The 26,698-nt window shown below is 41.9% G+C and overlaps 1 protein-coding gene across 2 annotated transcripts in view; it reads left to right on the plus strand.

Moving 5' to 3' along the window:
* The first annotated feature begins 14,301 nt into the window (after positions 1 to 14,301).
* Positions 14,302 to 26,698, plus strand: part of FBLN1 (fibulin 1) — a 107,780-nt gene continuing 95,383 nt past the window's right edge. Inside the window, exons 1-2 of one of the 2 annotated variants that reach the window (XM_054038335.1) lie at positions 14,302 to 15,063; positions 25,640 to 25,739. In XM_054038335.1, the coding sequence (XP_053894310.1) occupies positions 14,988 to 15,063; positions 25,640 to 25,739 (176 nt within the window). In that variant the 5' untranslated portion in view covers positions 14,302 to 14,987. The remainder of the gene's footprint in view (positions 15,064 to 25,639; positions 25,740 to 26,698) is intronic. The other variant, XM_054038325.1, reaches the window with a different exon arrangement.

A 26,698-nucleotide genomic window follows, 5' to 3' on the forward strand; every position in this document is an offset into this window, starting at 1 on the left:
TGCTTCAACTCTATCCTCCCCTCCCCCATAGTCTCTTCATCTTGGTTTCACTGCGCATCTGCCCCTTTTACTCTCTTCTCCCTTGATCCGTGCCCCTTACCCCCTTCTTTTTTTATTTCCGTTTAACTGATCTCTTGGTAAATAAACCCATCACCCCCACAAAAAAAGGAGCTTCCTACCATCTCATTGGTCACTCTGCTTGAGTGTTCTACCCCACCCTTATCGTGCATCTATCTTGTCTGTGTAGACAAGGACTGTCCAATGCTTTGTTTGTGCACAAAAGGATCCCATTTTTTATTACAGTGATAAACACAATTATTAAAAAAATAACTAAGGGTGCTTAAATAATAAGCTGCATAAATGGAATTGTCTATACTTTAGTAACTTCAGCAGAGCCAAAACATTGCTAAGGAGATTTCAATCCCTTGTGCTGTGAAAAAGAAAAAGCAGCAACTCATTTTAAGCACATTTAGGCCTTCTGACACGATGCTGATGAGCACCATAGAAATGTCTATGAATACAAGGCAGCTTCGGTGGTAAATGGGACTACCAAAACCAGAAGCAGTAGAAATTGCAGGTGTGAAAGGCCAGGCAAAGTCACACTGGAAATGGTGTAAGGGCAATGCGGGATAAATTCTGAACAGCATTATATGGGGTGCACAAGCAGATGAGCACAACTTGCTACTGCAGATATCCTGTAGCTCACAATCTGAGCAAGGGTTGGGTCACAGAGGTGTGTAACTTTAAAACTGCCTGTGGGCCACTGTAGTATGTTCCTCAGCCAGGGTGATAGTATAGCAGAGATCAGGGACCTGATTCTCATTTACATCAAGGCCCCTTTATATACCTGTGACCATATAATGGAACCATAAAGCGAATGAATCAGGCACCAGGTGTTCAAAATCAGTCACTGTGTCACAGAAGCAGATAGTGATCATGGGAACATATTGTAAATTGTGATGACAACAACGGGGATCAAGGACCACAGAGGAAGGCAAATGTAGGGTTAATAGGACACACACCTGTCAAGAAAGCATGCTTGAGTAGCAGAAAAAGTACAAATGCAACACATTGTGCATGTTGTTAGTCTTCGGTGCTGCACTTAAAACAAAGTTCTGTGGATGGCTGCCTATAGTTATGACCATCCAGGTATACAGAACACAGTACTGCTAACCCCAGATATTCAAAAATCATGAGTCAGTCCCTAAAGTCATGATATTTTAAAATGCTGGGTTCTTTTCTGAATCTTTAGGAGTCATGTTTTCAAGCTTTTCTCCGTAACCACGAGGGCTAGAAACTTGCTGCTTTTTTTTTTTTTTTTTAAACAAAGCTGAGGTTCTCAGGTAATCACATGAATCCAGGTGTTGGGGCTGTAAGAATAACACTAGATTTTGCAAGACTTGAGATAAAAGTGCAAGAATGAAAGCGTGGGCAGCACTGAGAACAGCATACAAGTCATTAAAATCCCCCTATGATCAACACCATTCTGGCTAGTTGCTTGCTAGCATAAATGGTGAAGGCTCACACAGTAGACAAGCCCCATCTTTTAAGGGCTACACATACAGCTCATTAGAACTGTCCCAACTTCCAGCAAGCAAGATCTCACCACTAATAAGCTATCTCTATAAAGACAGCTCAGTATGATCGGAGGCTGTTAACAGCTGTTGAAATAAAGATTCAGTAGTGTAACCAGCAGCCAGGAAAACATTACATTTAATGTATAGTGAGGAGCCACATGATGCTTGCAGAGAGAGCAGTTGCATGGAGAGAAAGTTCTGTGACGCAATCAAAAATTTTTTTTTTCTTGACACCTGCTGCAAGTAAAAATAGCATGATCGTTTTCATTTAATATTTATATCACAGCAATAGCCTATAAGGAGCAGGGCCGCACTGTGTTGGAAGCTGTACCTATATATTTATAGCTCTATATAAACATAGACCCTGCCCCAAAACTCTTCTGTGAAATAGTTCAAAGAAAAGGCACAAAGAGCTCTTTGGAAAAAAAGAGAATGTTGTCTGATTCCTCCCCAGTGGCATTAAGCTCAGTGGATTGGAGGAGCAGACACTTTAGCTGGCACACTTTCAAAATTTATCATGGGTTTTAAGCAAAATAACAAAATACTGAAATTATTAGTCATCTCCAGTATTGAGTTGAAGAGAATCTGTGAGAAGGTATCAGTGAAAACAACACAAGGTGAAGCAATACTTTTACTTCCTGTTTTGCTTAAAAGTGTCCTGCAGAAAGATTCTTTTAAGCAAATTGTTAATGTCTTTTCTGAAAGACAAAACAGATGACAAAACAAAGACAAAAAGACTTCAAAGTATTTGGGCTGCATGATAGCACAGAAGTAGGCAAAAGTTTTGTGAAAACATTCTTTTGTGCTGTTATGGAGTCTGGCAGATGATAGCAGTTTTGAAATGGAGATAATAGTAGCTCCAAAACAAGATCCAAACAGGCATCCAGGAATAACAGTGATGGGACTAAGTCTCATACAAAGAATCCCTCAGAAAACTAAAAGCACCAGTGAGATCCTGTTGAGGACACTTTACTCTTTAAAACCCCAATCCAGCAAGCATCCAGGCACATGCATAACATTAGGCCTGTGAATAATCCCACTGAAGTTAATAGAACTATTAAAATTAAGCACATGCTTAATTTTTTTGCTGTATTGGGGGGAGAGTGGGGGTCACAATGTTTGGCACCTCACAGGAATGAGTCCTAAATTCAGTGGCAGCTGGTGAACTTTGGAGCAAGTGGGGCATGAGTATAGGGTTCCCCCCTTCGTGTTGGCATGACCCCTCCTCCTCCTCCTCCTCCCCTTCCATTGGAGAAGCCAGGACCTCTGCCTCGCCTCTCCTCTCCTCCCACTGGAGAGATGCTGACCAGCTCTCCCCATTCCTGTCTATGACTAAGGGCGGGGCCTCTCCCTCATTGCACCCCCGGAAGCAGGTCAAGTCAGGCCCAGCCTGAGTATATTGGACTGGTCCAGATTCTGCCAGCAGCAGGGCTAGTCTAGCACCGCATGCTGCAGATGTGGCTGGGAAGGAAAGGCACATGGGTTTCTGGGCAGGACAGAGCTGCCCTGTCCCAGGGATATTGTGCTTATTTGCCCTGACTTTGCCTCTTGAAGAAGGAGGTGCAGCCAGTGAAGAACAGCTGCTCCTCCTTTTCTAGGCTGCTTTTGCCACTGCTCATGCTGCTGCTGGTACAGGTCATCAGCATCAGCCACGGATAGGTTTGCGGTGCTGAAGTCACTGCCCACGCCACAGGCTGGGTGAACGTACAGCACACTAACTGCCCCGTGTAGACCCTGCTGGCCCACTTGGGACAGCAGGGTCTACACAGGGCAGCTAGAGCACTGTATGGTCACTGCAGTCTCTGGCTTGGGTGGTGAATCCGGCACCCCACGCCCCACTCAAAATCACCACGGTGTGCCTCCTATCAGACACAGTCTTGTGCATGTGCCACAGGGGTGATTGAAAAGAACACCCTGAGGCATTTGAATGCCAAATGCATCAAATCTACAGCAGCCTGCTAGATATTTGCCATGTTTGGGATTCACATTTAGTCTCTCATCCACACACACAGAGCAGTCTTGTGGAGGTCACATGTTTTTCCTGCAACTTAGTGCTCTCTCCCCTGCCACAGTGGAGGAAGGCTGGAAGACCTCTTCCTTGTGCCAAGGTGCAGCCAATCTGTATCAGCCTTCTTTACTGACTCTTCAAAGGCTGGTCCCTCTCGGCTTTTGCCATATTAGGTAGGTGTATGGCAATTGTTGTTCAGGAACATTTTACACTGACATTTGAGGGGTGATTTCGGTGCTGCTCCAAGATTCCTTATGAGTGACCATGCTTTCCTGCTAGACCTTGTTGTGTCCATATTTTGATGTAACTTCTTCCCAACGTTTCCTGCAATGGGCACTGAGATTGCAAAGAAGGTGGTTTGCTACCTCTGTATCACCAGATTCTTTACACAGCTACAGAAGTTCTGCACATACCCTGCTTAGATGAGGAATGTAAGTCTTTTGGCAGCCATGCGGGATGAAGTGAGAGACTGTTTTGAAGATTGCTTTTGAGAAGTAGGTAAGCATTTTCTACAGAGGTATTGTATGGTCTTCACACTATATACTCATTGGTCAGCTCTGAGTATTTTTCTCCAGTAGTAAATCAGGCTGAAGATTGCTGCATCTAAAAACCAAAGTAAAACTCTGTGTTAGTCCATGCAGTTATCTTAGGGGTCAATCCAACTTCCATTGAATTCAAAGGAAAGACTTCCATTGAATGGGAGTTGGGGATCAGGCTTGAACTTAGTCTTGCTTTTTCTGCAGAATACATTTGCTTTTGATTCTTGGCAATTGGCTTAAGGGAGACTGGAGGAAAAAAAGAGGGCAGGGAAGGTTTAATACAGATCTCATTAGCATAACTCAGCAATGGCCATTTCCCCATAAATCTATCTATTAGCCTTGTTGGCTATTTTCTACAGAATCTTTCTTCTATTCTGGATTATGTGATAAATGTGGGTGGCTCCTTCCTTTGCTTTTTAGTGCAGAATTGCTAAAGTCTGTGATGGATTACACATTTTAATATATAAATAAGGAGTACAGAAGAATGCTGCAAGATGGTGCTTTACTGTTGACTGAAGTGGGGGATTTAAAATTGGGACATTTTTGTGTGTGGTCATATTCTTCTTTTTTCTCTATAGTCTCATAGTAATGATTTGGTGTCAGTTTTCCTTACCAGAGATCTTGGGCTTATGTTTCTTAACATATAATATATGGAATTTTTAGGGTCTATGTAGCAATATGAAAATTTTATTCGATTTCCGGATACTTACTGTATCTTCAGTGTGAGTGTTTTTGTTTTGTTTGCTAACAACACGCTATCATTATTCTATTGGGGATAGATTAAAAACAGGACAATAGTTGGTGCATCCCCATAAAACATAATCACACAAAGTCAATCATGATTGCAATGTACAGTTGAATAGTGGCAGGCACAATACAAAGGTCAGGTTCTAAATGGAAGGTCTGCCATCTATGTTCTGTTGCAGCAAGTTAATGAAATAAAATTACAGTTTATAGCCTTTGTGACCCTAAGCACACCTGTATTCACATCCTACACACTACGTAATAATCTTAATACAAAATGTGCCTTGTGAGGTATCATGTGAAAACTAGTAACTTGTTGGTCAGTAATATTGTGCTGAAATGTATGTAGCAACATTATATGTAAAGTTATGAATTCTCCCTGTATGATGTCACTAGCATGTGTTCAAGACCAGACAAACGCCATATCACCCGTGGGTAAACACTTTTCACAAAACGATCACTCTATATCTGACCTCAGTCGTCGTCCTCAAAGGAGGCCGGCACAACACTTCCAAAAGACTAGTTTAAATTCATAACTTTGCTAGACACTAAAAATCATGATCTTAATAAAGACACTGGATTGTTCTAATAAGCTGTAAATCTGTAACCCACTAAACCCCCCCCCCTTTTTTTTTTTTTTTCCCCCTATGACTACAGCAACGTTAACAGGCCACTTCACCTTGAAGAGTCCTTTAGAATACATGCTAACTACTTATGCTGAACTATCTGTTTGATCTTGTATTTTGCTGAGACACTCTGGGTATATCTACACTGCAGTTGGACACCTACATCTGGCCTGTGCCAGTTGACTTGGACTCCTGGGGCTTGGGCTACAGGGCTGTTTAATTTCAGTGTAGACTTCCAGGTTTGGGCTGCAGCCCAAGTTCTGGGACTCTCCCAACTCACAGGGTCCTAAAGACTAGTCTCCAGCCTGAGCCCGGAAGTCTACACTACAGTGAAACAGCCCCACAGCCCAAGCCCTGCAAGCCCAAGTCAGCTGGCATGGGCCAGCCGTGAGTGTCTAATTGCTGTGTAGACATACTCTCTGAGTACCTTTCCCAGACCTGAAGAAGAGGTCTGTTTAGCCTGAAAGCTTGTCTCTCTCACCAACAGACATTGGTCCAGTACAAGATATTACCTCACCCACCTTGTCTCAGTGCAAATATAATGAAAACAATATCCTTAACAAAATGTTTCCTTTGATATTGAGATAATCAACAAACAACAAATCAAAATATAAAAATGCCCCTACAATCTACTATCAGGGGGTAGCCATGTTCGTCTGTATCTACAAAAACAACAAGGAGTCTGGTGGCACCTTAAAGACTAACAGGTTTATTTGGGCATAAGCTTTTGTGGGTAAAACCCCCTTCAGCCCAGCTGTGGACTCTTTAAAGTGCATTCTAGATTCTTACGCGTGTAAGTTCGTAATTTTTCTACCCCTGAAGCATAACGAATCATTTAAAAAAAAAAAAAGGGTCTGAGCCTGTGGTCTGTATGCAGCCACGACTCTAGTGGGATATTTACTAAGTCTGCACAATTGAGGATGCTACAACTGTAAATAAAATGCTATCAGGAGAAACCATGTTTTATTTCAAAGCAAAATTTTAGGGCCAGTTTAGTATTTCCACTTCTGTTTTAAAGAGTTGTTGACAAATCTCAAGAATAACAGCACTAGTGCGGGTACATTAGTGAACAGAAGAATTAATGGTACTATTGGGTGAAATCCTGGCCCCATTGAAGACAATGGGAGTTTTGCCAATGACTTCAGTGGGGCCAGGATATCACTCGTCCTTAGCAGAACTATTAAATTCAGTATATTGCACAAACTGAAAAATAGGGAAGAAAAGCAGAAGCTATGCATAGAGAAACTCCTTTTTCTGGTGTCATTTTAACCACCCCATTGAAAGCATATGCAGAATGCATTAGTCAATGAACTCAATGCAGTTTATTGCATGGTAGGGTGTGGTCTGCTTTATAAGGTTTAGGCACAGTTTTTCTGTTTCTGAATAGATGGAGAGTGACGTCTATTTAATGAGAAGACTAAAAGCAGAGATCTTGCATGAATCCTATTTTCTGCCTTTCACTCAAGCTATTGCTTGGAGCCACAACAGCTAGATTTTAATTATAACTGGCCCATGCATAAGTGGAACAACATTTCAAAAGTAAAATATGAACCATGGAATAGCTATCAAGACAAATATATTTATCTGCTATTTATCTGAAGCTTTAATGTGGTTTCACTGGCAAATGTTCTGTATATCTGTAAGTTTGGGAGAAAGGGATGAGAGGGCTATTTTGAGCACTTACATTTTGCTGGTTTGGGTGACTACTAGGATTCTATTTTTAAATTGGAGAAAAAAGACAGAAATTAAGCCAAAACTGACCTAAATGCATATATGTCAACCCCTCTCTCAACCAGGCAAAGAGGAGCTTAATGGCTCCAGAACCCTGGTTTATTATAACTAGCTCTGATGTGGCACTTTTATTTCATAGATCTCAAAGCTCTTTGCAAAGGAGATATCATTTAACAGATGGGGAAACTGAGGCATAGAGAAGTCCTATGACTTACCCATAGTCACGCATTAGGCCTATAGCAAAGCTGGGAATAGAACTCCTCTTTCTTGAGGCTCAGTCCAGTTCTCTATCCCCTAAGCCAGTGATCTCCGAAGTGGGGTGCGCAAGATGATCCCTTGGGTGGGGGGGTGGTAGGGGGTGGGGGGGGGGAAAAGGGTGGCCGGAGGATGGAGGGTACAAGCAAGCGGGGAAGCTGCTCCCCCTCCCCTCCCCCCCCCGGCAGGCAGAGCCACCTGGAACGCAGGGGCTTTAGGGGCTGCAGGGCCCTGGGCTAAGGGGGCCCTGGCCTGCAGCTCTAAAGCCCCTTTCGGAATGCGGCCCTGCGTCCTCCGGCCCACGGAGGAGCAGGGGCAGCCGCGCAGCCAGCGGCTGGAAAGAAGCTGCACTTTCCCATTCAAAACCAGCTGGAAAGAAGTGGCGCTTTGAAGGGGAAAGCGCCGCTCTTCTCCGGCCGCTGGCTGCCCCTGCTCCTCCTGAGTCCTCCGGCCCATGCTCGCAGGGCCGCATTCTGAAAGGGGCTTTAGAGCTACAGGCCAGAGCCCCGGGGCCCCCTTAACCCAGGGCCTGCGTTCCGGGTAGCCCTGCTGCGGGGGGGGGTTAGCTCCCAGAATCGTGGCCATGGGGGCGGTGCAGAGCCACCTGCACACCCCCTGCACCAAACAGGAGCTGCCCCAGGTAAGTGCTCTGCACCTCCTGCCTGCCCCAGCCCTGAGCGCCCTCCCGCACCTCCACACTGACCTCCCTCCCGCACCCTAACTCCCTCCCAGACCCCTAATCCAGACCTTCAAGCCCCTGTATCACAAAGTGTTAAACCAAGATTTTCAGAAATAATGAAGCATATTCAATCATTGTTCTCACTAAAAAAATATTAATGTTTTGAGAGCAAAAAGGGTTTTTGTACCGTTAATAAATAAAATACAATATTTTTAAAAAAAAATATTTAATCTTTATCTCCTCCTTTTTTAATTTCTATTTTTTGTATGTTGTACATAATATATTAGTATAGTAGTACATACATATAGTGGGGTTGCATGCTCAAAAATTTTTTACTGATAGGGGTGCGGGATCAAAAAAATTTGGAAACCACTGCCCTAAGGAACTGGTTGTGAGGAATTGTTATCTGAACTTTCCTTTTTTTACACATATTGGGAACTATGCCCGACCTGAGCACAAGCAGTTAGGTTCCCCTTTTCCTGCAATAGAAGAGGCTGCTGGTTGCCTGTATTTCATCCCCTCTTTAATATAAAATGAATCAATTAAGTTTTGGCATAGGGAAAGGCTTGGCCTTCCATCTGGAATCATTTCGTTGATCCTCTCCAGTATCCCAAGAATGGTAGTTGGGTGATCATGGTGGAAAGAAGTCAGCGAAGAGAGAGAAAAGGGTGGGTTTTTTAAGCCTACCCCAAAGGCTGGCTCTGATTCTGGAGATCAAGCAGGAAAAAGGAGACAGGATCCCCACTGGGTTGAAAACTCACTCTTCTCTCTAAAAGAAACATCCTAACCATTAGGAGGGGTAGCGAAGATGATGCTGATCCTACAGTCAAATGCCAATAAGGCTCGGGAGTCCTGCTCTCTAGCAGTTTCCAGTGATCATGGGAGGAGAAAGTGTCTAAGCTCATTCTTCCCGTCGCACACACAACTCCCATGAATTTTCTTTTGTAAAACAAAAGGCTATTACAGGTCTAACCCAAATACTGTGAGCCAGTGTTCTTACTTATGGCTGCCCAACTGGCTAGACACAGAGAGCTGTTGTAATACCCATGAACTGGGAGCGGCTGGTAGGGAGCAATTTCCGTGAGTTCACCAAACAGGGCTGATATTTTTTTCCTTTTGCTTACTTCTGCATTGGCCCAAACATATTTCTGAACATCCTGGCCTTCCAAAGAGCCACCAGACTTTGGCAGCTGGTACATCTCAGAGGACACGCATAGTTTTACTCAAAATGTTAGAATATATGTTAATTTTTTGATTTTCCATTTTAGAAATCTCATTAACCTATTGTTGTTGTTTGTTTGCATTATAGAGGTGCCTGGAACTGGAAGCCCCAGTCAGGATTGTGCTAGGAGTTACACAAACACAAGCCCCTTTTGTGTATGATTATTCTCATCTGTTTGTAGAATTGGGGCAATACAGGAAGGCCTGGTCCTGGTCCCAAAGATCTTACAATCTAAGGAAATAAGTATGCATATAAAGGGTGGGGGGAAAGGAAAACAATCAAATACAGTTGCTGGTGAGTCTTTGCTTCAGGTTGGAGGGCTATCTGTAAGCGAGGACTGGCACCTACACACCACACAGCAAAAACACTAACCCAGGGACCAGTCCCTGCAACAAACCCCGTTACCAACTCTGTCCGCATATCTATTCAAGGGACACAATCATAGGACCTAAATACATCAGCCGTGCCATCGGGGGCTCATTCACCTGCACATCTACCAATGGGATATATGCCATCATGTGCCAGCAATGCCCCTCTGCCATGTATATTGGCCAAACCGGACAGTCTCTATGCAAAAGAATAAATGGACACAAATCGGACATCATGAATTGTAATAAAAAACCAGTAGGAGGGCACTTCAATCTCCCTGGACACTCAATAACAGACTTAAAAGTGACCATTCTTCAACAAAAAAAACTTCAAAAACAGACTTTAATGAGAAACTAGAACTGGAATTAATTTGCAAACTGGACATCATCAAATTAGGCCTGAATAAAGACAGGGAGTGGCTGGAACACTACAAAAAATAATTTTCCCTCTGATATTCACCCCTTCTTCTCAACTGTTGGGAATTGGCCACTTCCACCTTGATTGAATTGGCCTCGTTAGCACTGACCCCCCCCCCCCCCCCACTTGGTAAGGCAACTCCCATCTTTTTGTGTGTTGTAAAATATATATATATACTGCGTACTCTATTTTTCACTCCATGCATCTGATGAAGTGGGTTTAGCCCACAAAAACTTATGCCCAAATAAATTTTTTTTAGTCTCTAAGGTGCCACAAGGACTCCTCATTACTTTGATAACTGTTGATTTGGGCACTGTGAAATTCATTCTGGTGCAAAAGGTGAAGGCAATGCCCACTGAACCACTAAGATTAAGTTAGATAAGTTTATAGAGGGAATGGTTTAATGGTAAAACATAGTAGCCAAGGAAAACCAAGCAATGGTACATAAATAGTATAATGGCCAACAGGGGTCAGACTAGAGACTCTTGCCTACATGCTCGGGGGTCTTACTGATCGCCATATTTGGGGTCGGGAAGAAATTTTCCTCCAGGGTAAATTGGCTGAGCCTCTGGAGGTTTTTCGCCTTCCTCCGCAGCATGGGGCAGAGATCACTAGCAGGAGGGTCTCTGCCGATTGAAGTCACTAAAACACAGGATTGGGGACTTCAACGGCAGAGTCCAGGGAAGGGTTTTGTGGCCTGCAGCATACAGGGGGTCGGACCGGATGATCATAATGGTCCCTTCTGACCTTAAAGTCTATGAGAACTTAAGCCCCACTTTGAGGCAATGTGTGAACGGGGAGGAGGGACAGCAGGGAAGCATCTGCTCTGGAACCTTCTTCCCTTGGTAAGATGGGGTCTTAGTACTGGCTCCTTGGACAACAGACAGGCCAGGCGAGGCGCCTTCTATGTGCTTCTAGCACACGGTGTACTGTGGCAAATGGTATGGTGGGGGTGCAGACAATATTCTCGCCTCATAAACTGGAGTAGCAGCCACAGGGGTCTGCCCTTTAGCAGTTGTGGGTAACCTCTGTAACCTTTGTGTGTACACATGCAGTTGCTGCTGTTGGACAGATTCAACTTTGTATTGAAATAGGTCTAATACTACTAACCACAAACTGAGATACTGCATTACCTCAGGTGGTTAGGACCTATGCCCTTGCACAGGCACGTTCTGAGTTCTATCGCTACTGTCCCCATGAAATTCTGCGTGGCCACAATGTGCAGGTGATAATGATAAATGTGATGCTGCTAGATGGCTATGAATTTGTTAGGATGTGTTGAATTATTTATGTTTGTAATTCAAGTACACATCATTATGTATCTTTTCATAATAAGTCTCTTGGGAATGTAAAATGGGCAAGATTTTTCCATCAGATTGTATAATGGCTTGTTGTAGTGACATTTGCAGCAGCTCAGCCTTACTGAGCAGTTATGTTGGTTCTTCTAAAGCATTTGTTTGTAAACAGTTTAAAAATACACAAAGGATTATAGGGACTTTGCAAACAGATGCAAAAAAAAAAATAGATCAAATGTTGAGCCTAAGAATCTTTACAGTTATTCAAAACATTTCTCTCTCATAGGTCTTTATGTCCTACAGTTAGTACGAGCCTGATCCAGAGCTCACTGTAGTCAACGGAAGTCTTTCCATGAGCTATGGAGCAGGCCCTAAGTGCACAGTGCAGGTTCACTAAGAAACTTGGGGTCAATAATTAGAAGCATATGTGCTTGGGGCCACTGAATCTGATTGTAGGTGACCGTGCCAATTTATGCTGGGAATGTCTATGAAAATTATTAGGAGCATTCTAAAAGGAGAAAACTATTCGTTAATCTCCAAATGACCATACCTGATGTGAGGTTTTCAAGAAATATTACTTAAACTGTTACATTAATTCTCTTCACTGCTGGTAAACAGATTGTAGTAGAAGGGAGCAAAATATTTTCCACGTATGTTTAGAAGGGCAGGCAACTTTTGAATATATTACTTTGCAATTTAATGAAACAGTTTTTTTTCTCTTCATCACAAAGTGAGGAAAGGATAATAGATTCCAGATATAAAAAGCATGCTTGCCAATTTGTATTGTAGTGAACTCTTCCCAAATGATCTGTCAATTAATTTTGTAACTAGGTAAGTGAACGCACCTATCAATACAAAAAAAATTCCTTCTAGTTTTTATACACGATGGGGCTTCAACCCAATATTTGCCACCTGGGCTTGTTTTGGGCAGCGGACAACTGGCCAGTTACAGTGGCCAAAGCTCACCAGTGCAGAAATGTTTTACATGAAGTCACAATGGGAAATTACTGAGAGTTGGAGCTTGCCTCTGTGCAGAGTTGCACCGGTTTAATTGTGGGCTTCTAACATGGAGTTAGGGTTAACTAACACTATCTGTGGACACTCTCTTTTATTCTGGAATAAGAGTGCCCTGTATCTGTCTAGCTTAGGTTATAGAATCATAGAAGACTGGGGTTGGAAGAGACCTCAGGAGGTCATCTACTCCAACCCCCTGCTCAAAGTAGGACCAACCCCAACTAAATCATCCCAGCCAGAGCTCTGTCAAGCCGGGCCTTAAAAACCTTGAAGGATGGAGATTCCACCACCTCCCTAGGTAATCCATTCCAGTATTTTGCCACCCTTCTAGTGAAACATAATACTCCAGATGTGGCCTCATCAGTGCCAAGTGGGGGGGAATAATCATGTCCCTCGATCTGCTGGTTATGCTCCTATTAATGCAGCCCACTATGCTGTTGGCCTTGTTGGCAACAAGGGCACACTGTTGACTAATATCCAGTTTCTTGTCCACTGTAATCCTCAGGTCCTTTTCTCCAGAACTGCTGTTTAGCCAGGAATTGAAATAAGTGTCCACACATGGACTTAAACAGAGAGAACTCTATGTATAGACAAGCCATTAATGTGTGATTTTTAAACTGATTTAGGGCTTGTCTACACATGAAAGTTAATTTTAGAATAAAGTAGAGTGTAAATTTAAAGCAGATTAACTTTCTTGATTAACTCCATCCATGGATTAAATTAATTTGGAATACAGCATTCTTATTCCAGAATCAAAGCATCACACACACAAAGTTAATCAGGAATAACTCCCCTGTAGACAAGCCCTTAGTCAAACCAGTGCAAATGGCTGTGTGGACACACTTATAAATCAAAATAACAAGTTTATTTCAGTTTATTTCAAGTCAATTAGGAGCAGATTTAAGGTAAAATAAAATAAGCCACTATTGAACCGAACCAAGATCCCACATGGGGGCTTGCACTGCTTGAATTCAGCTGGTGCAAGGTTTTAGACAAGGCTTTGTATGATCCTAGTCAGTTGCCCCCTGAAGTCCTTCCAACATCTAAAGGGCTTCTGCTTGTCTACTCTGCAAGTTTCCAATCCAACTGCCATTAAAATCAGTGGGAGTTGGATTGGGACCTAAAAGAAGAGACAAAGAGAGAGAGAAGACAGGGGAAAAGGGAAATGGGGAAGGAAAAAAGGTAGATATGGACATAAGGGAAATAAGAGAAATGCAAAGCTTTTGCAAGACACAAACACAGAAAGAAGGGTGAAGAGACAATGACAGGAGGAGGAGGGAAGGAAGAAACAAAAGGGCAGAAACAACCTGGATACTTGTAAACAGTGGTATCTTAAATGCTTTCTCCACAGGGACATGAGGGTCACTACGTTGTTGAGGAGAGATAGTAAAGGGTTACATTGTGAATGCTTTACACGGGCCAGCAGTTACTAATGCAGATAGTCCCACTTAATGTGGGTATTTGTCTAAGTGCTCATTAGTGTACAGATGGGGTTCACAACCTGTATTTTAATCGCATAGAATAAAATAACTTGTACCCCCAAGTTCTTTTGTGATACGAGGAGAGTGAATCTAGATCCACTCTTAGGGCCCAATCTCAGGACCACTGACTGTCAACAATTTATGTAAGGAAAGTTGGGGCAGGCTTAAGTGTTTGCAGGCATGGGGCCAAAGTGTGTGGGAGGGCAACCCCTCCCCCCATGTTTCCTGTGCCATTGGCTCTCTGGTAAAATCCTGGCAGCAACCCTGCTGCATAGCCACACTGATGCATTCAGTCAACCCTAGATCTTCCTTTGACCAAAGATCGCAGTGATTGTGTGTCCTGTTTAAACAAGATAAGGAGACCTTTTACAGATAGCATCGGTATGTCACAGCGCTGACTAGTTTTATTGCAAATAAGACTGTCACCTTGATTTTTTTTTCCCCCAATGAGTTTCACTGAGACTTTGGAAAACATCACTGGTGCTTTGCTTTTTAAATCCTCCTTATTCACAACATTGTGATTGGAGGAAAATCTGTAGAAAGACGAGGAAAAAGAGTCTCCGGAGGTTTAACCCTCCTCCTTCCCCCTCCGCCGGGCCAGGGGGTTTTCTTGGATTTTTCTGCATTTCGTTCGGTTTGCGGGTTTCGCCTGCACTTGGCATCCAGAGAATTTGCTGCATGCCTTCCAAGCAAACAATTGGCCACTAGGTTCCTACTCAGTGTCTGCAAAGTTCCCCGAGCTTGCAAAGCTGGCGCAGAAGAGAAGGGGGTCCCAGCAACAGCAGGGTCTCTGCCTCCAGGCTCCAGTGGCGGCTCTGTTCCGCTCAGCCCTTGCAGGCGGTCTCATTAAAAGGGCAGGCGGTGAATTCCCTCGCCGGGAAGCCCGCTGAGTGGGGGGTCCTTCCCAACCGGTCTCAGGCGGCTGCTGGGCTAGCACGAGAAGCAGCAGCGGAAAGGGGGAGCGGGCTGGGCGCTGCAGGAGAGGCGAGCCCCGCTTTGCTCCGCGTTCTCTGCCTTCCCGGAGCTGCTGATGGAGAATCTGCGCGGGACCCGGCTGCTGCAGCTGCTCCTACCCCTCAGCTTGGTCCCTTTGCTGGCGGGGCAAGGTAGGTCCGAGCCGGCCGGACACCCCAGCCGGGGCATGAGGAGCCTGTTCCCTGGGGAGCCTGGGCCCAGGAGTCCGCACCAGTGGGGCACGGGGAAGCTGGTCCCTGTAGTGCCCGGCTTGGACACTGATTGCCCTGGGAGGGCATGTCCTGGCGGCCAGGGGGAAAGGTAACTGAAACACGGGAGGCTTAAAGGAGACGCTGTTCTATGTAAAGCCAGGGAATCCTGGCTCGTGTTCTGAGCCCATCGCCCCAAAGAGTGAAAGGGACTTGAGGGTGTTTTTTTTTAAGAATGTGGTTAAATACCCAAAAGAAATTAAAAGGGCCCAGTGAAACAGCTACGGAGTTCCTCCTGACCGGCCTATGGAAACTCAATTGATAAGTGCTGAGCCCCCGCAGCTCCTGGAGACTGAAGGATTTCCCTACACACCCCCTGAACTCCCCCATTCCCCACCCAGTGGCCAGCTGTTACATCCGGTGTTGCCAATGTAGTTGTTTTACATACACAGAGCCTTAAAATTCCAGTACCCCCTCTAATTTTAATTCCTGGGGAAAGTGAGTTTCAAGGGCATTCAGTACCTTGCAATACTGTGCCCTAAATCAGTGGTTCTCAACCTGTCCAGACTACTGTACCCCTTTCAGGAGTCTGATGCCAAAGCCCCTGCCTGCCCGCCCTGGGGGGCTGAAGCATGTAACTTATCTGTGGTGTGGGGCCCCAGGCAATTGCCCTGCTTGCCACCCCCTAACGCTGGCCCTGGACTTGTGACCCTCCTAAACCTGTCCTGCGACCTCCCTGGGGCTCACGACCCCCAGGTTGAGAACCACTGCCCTAAATGAATGATTTACTTGGCACTGCTATTTACATATGTTGGGTGGTCAGTGATGTCTGGGCCCACCTACATTTAAAATCAGCATTACAATGAATTGTGAAATAGTATCTTGGTTAGAATCAAGACCTTCTTGCTTGATATGTTTTAAACTCCATTTTTCTCTGATAAAGGTAAGGCACAGCAGCTTCTTGAATATTCAAAGCCTGAAACATCATAGGTTTTACTTACATTGAAATCAGCACCCTCTGAAAAGGGAACAGTAAATGAGTGGTTTGATTTAATACAAAACTGTATTTTAAAATTAATTCTCATGAAAGATGACCAATTGAATTAACTGAAAACTAAATTACAAAAGATGAATTACTTCAAATCAATTCCTTACAGAAGAGAGGCTCTAATTTGGTTCAGTTCTTTGGAGAATTCCAAAGGTGTGTGAAGGTGGCAAAGTGGTTACTTTATATGTAATAATAGCCAGTTCTTTGCAACAATCCAAACAAGTGATATGAGTATTGATATTACAGCAGCACCAAGAGGCCCATTCAGAATTGGGGTTTCATTATGATAGGTGCTGTACAAACACATGCAAAGACATGGTCCCTGGCCAGTAAAATGTATAATCTAATAATGACAGATAAAAACCAATGAAGCAGATTATCAGTTACTATCACAATATATTGGGTTTGCAAATTCTCTTGTAGCACAGCACTTATTCGACATTGGTGAGGCCTCATCTGGAATACTGTGTCCAGTTTTGGTCCCCACACTACAAGAAGGATGTGGAAAAATTGGAAAGAGTCCAGCGGAGGGCAACAAAAATGATTAGGGGTCTGGAGCACATGACTTATGAGGAGAGGCTGAGAGAACTGGGATTGTTTAGTCTCCAGAAGAGAAGAATGAGGGGGGATTTGATAGCAGCCTTCAACTACCTGAAGGGGGGTTCCAAAGAGGATGGAGCTCGGCTGTTCTCAGTGGTGGCAGATGACAGAACAAGGAGCAATGGTCTCAAGTTGCAGTGGGGGAGGTCCAGGTTGGATATCAGGAAAAACTATTTCACTAGGAGGGTGGTGAAACACTGGAATGCGTTACCTAGGGAGGTGGTGGAGTCTCCTTCCTTGGAGGTTTTTAAGGCCCGGCTTGACAAAGCCCTGGCTGGGATAATTTAGCTGGGAATTGGTCCTGCTTTGAGCAGGGGGTTGGACTAGATGACCTCTTGAGGTCCCTTCCAACTCTGATATTCTATGATTCTATGATTCTATGATTATCACAGTCAGCAATTCATACAGATTTTACTTTTTAAAAAGACAGGCATTAGCCAGTTCCACACCTCCCCCACCCTCCAAGAGGTAGGGAAGGAGGAGAAAAAAAAAAGGCTAAGAAAGCAATATCTACTGCGATAATCCGAAGATAGCAGTTACAGTACTTTTTCAGTTTGTTCAGACAACAGAACACAATTTATTTAAAACATGCTTTTGATGTATTCTACTGGCTATTGTGAATAATTAAAATTATTATGCACAACTGTTGTAAAATGTTTACTAATTTCACATTATGACTTCATTGCACATTTTACCTCAACTACCGAGTAAATTTTTTAAAATCTCTGAATTTATATTTCTGTGAGTATAGTGTATGCTCAAGATGATCAGAAATGGATCCCTCATATTTGGCTTCTAACTCCATATTTAGGCATCTAAATGCATCATCTGATTTAAAAAAAATGCTTTTACTTCATTGATAGCTCCTGGGTACTAAACACTTCTGAAAATCAGAACATGGGATTTAGATGCCTAAACAGGGACTGAAGGTCCTTCCATTGAACTTCCATTTTGGAAATCTTGGTTTTAATTCAACTGAGAGATTGTTCTAAAACTTCATAAATATAAACATTAAATAAGGTCATTTTTATGAATTACTTTGCAGCAACACCTATTTGTGCAAGCCAATGGACCAATTAGGGTGTTTTTTACATGAATAGCTTTAATGCACACTAATAATCACATTACTAATACAACTGCATCTTCTGCATATATGTACAGTCAACATCAAGAGCAAGGACCTGTTACTGTCACTTCTCTTAATTGTTCTTCTTGGTGTTAGTGTGTGTGCTATCAAATGTAATGCAACTTCTCATAACCAAGGATCCCATTCTGCAAAGACAAGAAGGCACCCACTTCAACAGGACTTGTTCTTAGTGTGTAAAGTTAATCATGTGCATAAATCTTTGCAAAATTCGAGACCATATAAAGTTTAGAAACTCTATAATAGTGACTAAGATTTTACAGCAAGGGCCATATATTATTTGTAACTTACAACTTACTCTGCTTGGATTATGTGCTTACATGATTGTGTCAAGTCAATGAATGAGCAATTCATCAGGCTGGGTCTTTGGCATGTCTTGGTACTACACACAGATAATGTAGCATAACTCAACATCTGGAAATGTCTAGTCAGTGTGAGCTTATAGTTTGTAATAAAAAAAAATTCCACTGACTTCATGGAATGAGTTTTTTATTTTAAGATTATGATTTTTACATGTGCTTTTTTCAGTAGTAAATCTTATAAGAGTTGTGTGGGGGAAGTAAAACTTATAAAGGACTGACAAGGGCTATGTCTACACTGCCCTGAAGTTCAGACTATGGGGGCATGAATAGCAGTGTGCACCAAAGTGTTGTGCAGTAATTTCCCCATGGGGTGAACTAAAAGGTTCCTAGAGCATATTAACAGAGTCCTGTTTGAAGAGGACAATGTTAATGCAAACTAGGAATCTTTTAGTTCATGCTCAAAGCATCCACACGGAGGCGTTACAGTCCGGTGCTTTGGTGCGCAGTGCTATTCATGACCCCATAGTCTGAAGAGCAGGGCAGTGTAGACATAGCCCTAAATCTGTGCTTTCTCATCTTAATTCGGGGGTGAAGTGGTTAAAAGGTTATTTTATAAACACTATAATTCTAAAATGATTGCAGTCTCCAAAGTACAGTTTTCAATTGAATTTCCAATTTTTATTAACTTTTTTTTTTTTTTAAAGCAAACCTGACATCTTATTGTAATCGGAGAATAGCAACATGGTAAACTCTTGTTTTTCATTTGTATAACTGAAATCTAACATGGTTGTGAAATCCAAGATGAAAATCCATATCAAGTTACTGCACTATATTTGTACTTTGTCAGATTTTAGGCATAATTTGATAACAGGTTGGTGGATATTTATTTATTTGCTTTAGCCAGTTAACTGCAAGTTTCATATTAGGTTCACATGTGTTTTTAATAAATACTCCTGTTAAAAATCAACCTGTTCTACATCATCTGTATTAATAGTTTCTAAAATAAAATATGGGTCTTTGCTTTACATAGTAAAGTAGGCTGCGGGCAGTATGAAGGGTCAAAAAGAAATTTAAACTTGATGCAGTGGATATGTGGTGTCAATGGAGGGATTCAAAGAGGACGGTGACATGGTCAGATCATAGATGAGGAAGACAGTTTTAACATCCATGCTATGTATGGACCAAAGGGGAATAAAGTAGGTATAGAGGAGGTCAGAGGAGGAAGTTTTAATCAAAATGAAAAATAGTCAGGACATGATCAAGAGTTTTAGCTATGGGGATAAAATGGAAAGTTCATATCTCCAAGATATGGAGGAATGAACTGCGGGATGTGCACATGGTCTGGATATGCGAAAAGAAAGATGAACCCTGGTTTAAGGTTGTGTTACTGACAGTAATGGAAATTGGGACAAGCAGAGAAGGTGTAGGAGGAAAAATAAATGGCTTTATTTTTGCTGAGCTAAGGGTAAGCTGTTAGTGAGGCATCCAGGAGGAAATGTCAGACACCCAGACTGCAATATAAATAGGTGGAAGAAGATGTAAAAGGAATCACCATGGAGATATTTGCAATCATGTGAGTGAATAAGGTAGCTCAGGGATAAAATATATGGAGAAAAGAGGGGGCCAGAACCTTTTGGAAACCACCCAAAGATCAATAAAAGTGGGGAGAAGGATCCACAAAAGGAAACTCCGAAAGAGTGATCAGAGACAGTAGGAAAAACAGTGGAGGTTGGTGCCATGAAAACTGAAGGAAGGGAAGGGAAGCAGCAAAGAGATCAAGAAGGATGAGAGGATTATAGGCTGTAAGTTTTTGCTAGGAAAAAAAAGTGGCTTAGAAACTTTTGTCAGAGCAATTTCAGTGAAGAAGAGGAGAGGAGGTCAAGGCAGCATCTCAAAATGTCATGTTCTGTGTCTTTAGGGGAAAAGGGAGGAAGCAATATAAGTAGGTCCATTTTGGTCAATTTCACGGTGGTAGGATTTTAAAAATAGTAAATTTTCATGATTTCAGATGTAATTGTAGGGGTCCTGAGCTTCCACCTTAATTGAATTGACTCGTTAGCACTGACCACACCCCCACTTGGTACAGCAACTCCCATCTTTTCATGTGCTGCGTATTTATACCTGCCTAATATATTTTCCACTCCATGCATCTGATGAAGTGGGTTTTAGCTCCATGGCCTGAGTTCTACAAACCTGACTCAGCTGACACGGGCCAGCCGTGGGTGTTGTATTGCACTATAGATGTACCCTTAGTCATGGATTAGGATCCTATTGTGCTAGGCACTATACAAATACAGAACACACAGATAGTCCCTGCCCCAACTAGCTTACAATCTAAGTAAAGACTAGTGTATCCAGTTGTTATTTTGGCTTTTGACCAGGTCTTTTCCTTACTTCACAATCAATTTATTGTTTCCTAGTCAAGGAGGTGACCTAATGGACAAGAACTCCTCAGGGTGTGTCTGGTCTGGTCTTTGCTCCTCTCCTTTGGGCTAGTCTCACTGGAAGCTGGGCATCATATCTAAGCCTGACTGAGGTGATATTAGCTTAGTGTTTGTATAGTGTTTAAGATATTCTGTAATTCTTAATTCATTATCATAATCAGGAGTGCATTGCTACACTCTAAAAAAAGAAAAATTAATGTGCTGATTTCTTTTATTGAGTTAAAGGAGAACTTCAATCTACATTTCTTCAATCGGGGAAAAAAGTTAACACGTTTATTCTTCAAATTATCCATGTCTACTGACAGAAATAGCTCATTTCGACCCACTGGCCTGAGTCATTTATAAAAGACTATTCTCTGAGAACCTGATAATTTGTCTATATAACTTTGGGAGATGCTATTGAGTTCTGAGCTAAATGTCTTAAAACATTCAAAGATGTCACAGACAATGAAACTTTAAATTTCATGTTATCTGGTACCATTCAGCAAAATAAAAGTGGGGAGATAAATCTGAGCAAAATTTTGGCAGAGTAACAATGTGATTATAATATAACTGAATTGAATGGCACAGTCTTTGATAAGGGGGGAAATATTAATAATTTCAAAAATTCAGCTAAACCCATATTTTAGTGTCACATACAAAGTACCTTAAGTATATGTGGAAATTGCCCTTATCGTATTCTCTTATTTAACCAAAATTTCACTATTGACTCTTCACAGAATACTGAATACTAAATCCCAGTGCTGGCATTTCCCTCACACTGCTGTCTAAGTTTATAGCTGTTTCTTATTTGAGCTTAGTAATAGAGAAGAGGACCTGATGCAGCAAGGGTGTTTTTATATCAGCACCTGAATAACTTATATATACACACACACGTTCTAAGACTGCCATGTTAAAATATATTTAAAATTATGTATTTTAAAAATATATACCTTTTATCTTTTTATGAAGCTTACTTGGAGTCATTCAATACTATAGTGACATGCTTTAGAACTGTTGCAAGTAATACAGCAGTATAAAATACAAACATCATGGACTTTCCAAAGTCCAGACTCTTATCACAGACAAGATTTCAAATTCAGGTTCATGGTGTATTTTCACATCCCATTCCTTGGCAGAATAGTTATGAGAATTGGACATCAAATTTACTGTGGGGCAGACATAGCTTGAAATGGAGAGGGATGTAAAAGTTGCAGTTAAGAGGCAGCCAAGGTAAAATTTTTCTCCACAGAAAGAACCATTCCTATATCATTGGAACATAAATAAAATATAATCCATGTTATGCTCCTGCTTTATAAACCTCACTGGCACTTCCTAGCCCATATGCTTACTAGTTATTTGAATCCTGATTTGGTATCCCGTGAACTTTAACCAATCCACAGAATGTTTCCATTCAATTTTTTTAACATGGCAGCCATAGAATAACAAACCCTTAAATCACTCATTCCTTATCTCTCACTTCAACAAGATTCTTGCCTAAACAATTTTTACAATGTTACTTAATCTCTACATAACACAAAACATAGTTACTCCCTCTAACTAAAAATGGCTGTTTGCGCATGAAGTCAATTTTAAGATCACCATTGACTTTAGTGGGCTTTGGATCATGGCCTTAATCCACATCAGCAGGACTGATAACAGCTGATTGCATAATAGCCTCTCACAAAGCCCATTAATCATAATACCTCTCAAGTTTAGAAAGGAGAAATCAATCTTTTGTTTTTAATTGAAAAGTAGAAAGATGTCGACATCTTTCGAAGCCATTTCTTCCACTGCTTGGGTAAAACTTTCTTTGGGTATGTCTACGCTACCCGCCGGATCGGCGGGTAGTGATCGATCTATTGGGGATTGATGTATTGCGTCTCGTCTAGATGCAATACATCGATCCCCGAATGTGCTCCCTGTCGACTCCGGAGCTCCACCAGGGTGAGAGGCGGAAGCGGAGTCGACGGGGGAGCAGCAGCCGTCGATCCCGCACCGCGAGGACGCAAAGTAAGTCAATCTAAGTCGATCTAAGATATGTCGACTTCAGCTATGCTATTCTCGTAGCTGAAGTTGCGTATCTTAGACGGATTCCCCCCCCCCCCAGTGTAAACCAGGCCTTTGTCTAGCACACCATAACATCCATGGAGAAGAGACGGAAGAAGAAATTCAGTCTCAGTATGTTTGGAAAAACCAACACATGTTCTCCATCCATCTTTTTTCCTTTTCTTCCCCATCTCCCTCACCCCCACTTTTTTCTAAGTAGCTAATAGAACCTCTTGGTGCCAAAGTACAGGACTGAAATCCTGGCCCCTGGACAGAACTCTCATTGAAATCACTGACAAGCTCTCATTGACTTCAGTGGGGCCCGGATTTCACTTCAGGAGAGTAAATCAGATGCAAACAGATTCTGGAATATTGCAAAAGTAGACTTGTCTATAAATGTCAATTGTAAAGGCAAACAGCAAAGCAAAAACACCAAAAATGTTTCTCCACATTTTATTATTCCATTATGTTTTAGAAGAATGGCCTCAAGGTAGGCTTTTTTGTATTGCTTGTTTTTTAACTTCCCTTTCTTCTCAAGAGGGCTGTGGCAGGTTCTTTGGATGGTATGAACCGTAGTGTGAACTGCAGTTTTCCCTCCGCAGTCCAGATCTCCCCTGTGTGGACATATGTCTGCATTTTAAATGGCATTGCTGGGCCTGTTTTAAATTCTCTAGTTACTTGATTGGAGTAGGGGTGTATTGCCAGAGAGAGAAGCGGTGGCCACGGGCAAGGGTCCTCCTTTTCAGGAGGAACGTGGCTGAGGACCCTGATGTTACTTTATGCAGATCCCTGCAAAACCTATGGCCAGCTCTGCACTTCACATGAATCATTTTTCAATCTGGGTAAAATTAATTGAAAACATCAGCAGTAAAATGCGGTCATTCATAACAAATTTCATTAAGCCTGAAGCACTCAGTGTTTGCTAACAGTGCATTTGCAGGAGAAGAGCACCAGACTTCATATACATGGGTCACTCACACCCAGGCAGGAGACCAGACTCCATATATCCCTTCCATGTCTCCCATCACAGGCAGATCTTTACTAGAAAAATCTTTGATTTTCTTTGTAGTACTGTAAGCCATATCTGTCTTTCAGATAGTTGCATGAAATCCTGGACCTACTGAAATCAGTGGGAATTTTACCATTGACGTCAATGGGGCCAGAATTTCACCCATTGTTTTTGAGTTGTGTATAGCACCAGATGTACTTGGTGCATTACAGGAGGAGAAGAAAATGGTCACTTCCAGGAGACAATTATATGGGGAGTCAATATGGTCCAGTAGCCAGAACACTGGGCTAGGAATCAGGTGACGTGGATTCTATTTCCTATTCTGCCACTGATGCAAGGTGTGACTTTGAGCAATCGCTTCATCCTTCTGCACCACAGATTCTCCATCTATAAAATGGGGGTGATATTTGCCTTCCTTTGTAAATCACTGCATGATCCAGGAATGAAAATATCTTATTTATTATATAATTAAAAAAAATCAACAACCAGAACCTGTATAAAACAAAGATAAATTAACAGTAACTTTACATTAGAAATAGCTCTAATCACAAGCCTCTTCCTCCAGAGTGTGTATTTCTGCCTGGAGCATGTGAAGTGAACTGTTCAGTGACTGGACTCTAATAATAAGAAAATGTGACTCTTGCTTTAGTCCAAGTTCTAACATACCTGCTGTGTGGTGAACCTTTGCACATGACACAGACCTGTGACCCTTGTCGACTCATTAACAGTATTTAGGTTTGCTAAATCAGGTAATTCTGCACAAATACTATTAAAATTAAATAACCATCTCCATTAGCTTGATTTGTTTTTATTTTTTATCAGTTTCCCTCTGATTTATATCAACTGTATATTTATTTATTTATTTATTTATTTTATTTGAGTGGCCAAAATGTTATGTAAATTTGCCTCTAGCTTTCTCTGAATAGTTCTGCATATATAGTTGATTGTAGACACTCTTAAAGAATCAACATTTTAGATGTTCAGGAAGTTACATAAATTCACTTATAATTAATATCGTCCTTATATTGTTGAGGAGGGATGTCAAATGCTTCCTCTGTGTTATACAGTGTGGCTCATGGCTGCCCTCATCTTCAACATTAAAGAGTGCAATTCAGGGAGATGATGGTTCCTTCCAGTATTCAGTGCTCCATCTTGATCTTGGTGGGAAATGGACTATTGCACGCTGGGAGCTGAGTCCCCGTCCTACATCTTCATATTAAAGCATAAGGGTATCTACAATCTGCTCCGCTTAAGGATAATTAGGTGCAGCAGTTGAGGTCAGGACAAGCTGCTAATATATCCTACCATGTGGGCTGCAGAGAGGAGCCAGCAAGAGACTCCAGGTGATAAGAGGCAAAAGCAACCAAAGCGGAAGCAATGGATCTCTGGACATTCAGAGAACTTTTTTTCAATGTTGACTGGAGTTTTTCTGCTCTGTGTTAATTGGCCCCAATCCTTACCCTTCCTCACATTCTCTTCACCTCAGCTTCATTTCACAGTTGCCCCTCTTAGCCTCTTTCCATCTATCCTGTCCCCTTCACTCTCCCCATCCCCAAATAATCATGGAACTAACATGACATTTGCTACCATCACATTGTCCACTCAGCTTGTGTGTTCTCTTCCTTCCCCTACCCTGTGCCTGTCTTGTCTGGTTAGATGGTCAGCTCTTTGTGGCAGAAACCATCTATAACTCTGTCAGCACCTAGCACAATGAGGCCCCACTCTTGGTTGGCACTACCATAATAAACATGTTAAATATAATTAAAATACAACCCCTCACTTGGGCATCCCTATCTACTGCATAAGTGTGTCATTTCAACCTTAGCCAGGGTGCACAGGGAAAAAGTAATTGGCTGTCAACTGTAGTAATTATTAGCAGACTCGACACTGTTTGTTAAGGTCCTATGAAATATTCTGATTTTTTTTTTTTGTTCATTTCTATAGAAAATTCAGTGGAAAAATGCTGCAAGAGTGGTAATGAATGGGCAAGTCAAAAAAGACATTGCAATTCTCTGCCATTTATTTCTGAATCCAAAGAATGCAGGTATGTTATTATTTAATATTGATTGTGAAAAATGATGATGACCATCATTAGAGCTAGTTGGAAAATGAAAAATTGCTTTTGAAAGATTTGACCATAAAGTTTCGGTTTCCAAGGAAATTTTCAATTAGCTTTGAAATAATATTTCAAAAACCTACTTTTAAACATTTCCTTATAGTATTCCAACTTTTTCCAATTGGAAAATATTTAAAAAAGTGGAAATAAGGTTCCCACACACAGACTTTCTCACATTTTAAGGCCCCCCCCCCTTTTCCAGTGCATAAAAAAAAATAAAAAAATAAGTGGGGAGAGGAGGAGGGAACAGAAGTTTTTTTTTTTTGTTTTTGTTTTTTTTTTTTTAAGGGAGGAAAAAGAGAAACAAACCTCTGATGATCCAGAAACTTTAAATGGAAAATTTAAATTCTTTGGCTTCCAAAAACCAAGGGGAAAATGACATTTAAAATTGAAATTTAAAAAAAATTGTTTTGAATTTTCCTGTCAGAAAGCCAAAAATAGGGAAAATGTTGATTTCACTGAAACTTCATTTTTCTATGGAAAACATTTTCGGGTAAAAAATCAACCAGTTCTAGCAGGTGTCATAGTGAGATTAAAGGCAAACCAGGAAAGAGCTCTTGTTGTTAAAACACTGGATTAGGACTCAGAAAAACTTGGGTTCAGTTCCTGGCTGTACCAGATTTTTGCTAGTTACTTATCTCTGCGCCTGGAGATATATCATCTATTAGAGTTTGTGAGGCGCACAAAGACTGGCGATGGAGAGAGTGGGGGCAAATGTCTAGGTAGATTGAAATCTGTATGTCAACAGGAGACTGGGAAGTTTGCAGAATTCTTGATGTACAGCTTGTTCTGGAATTGTATCTTATGGAGAAAATTTTGTGGCTGTATTGGTATACAAGAAGTATATTTTTACACTTTGCTAAAATGGAATGGACTCAGCTAATCAG

Source organism: Malaclemys terrapin, chromosome 1 (assembly GCF_027887155.1).
Source record: "Malaclemys terrapin pileata isolate rMalTer1 chromosome 1, rMalTer1.hap1, whole genome shotgun sequence".
Classification (NCBI taxonomy): domain Eukaryota; kingdom Metazoa; phylum Chordata; order Testudines; family Emydidae; genus Malaclemys; species Malaclemys terrapin.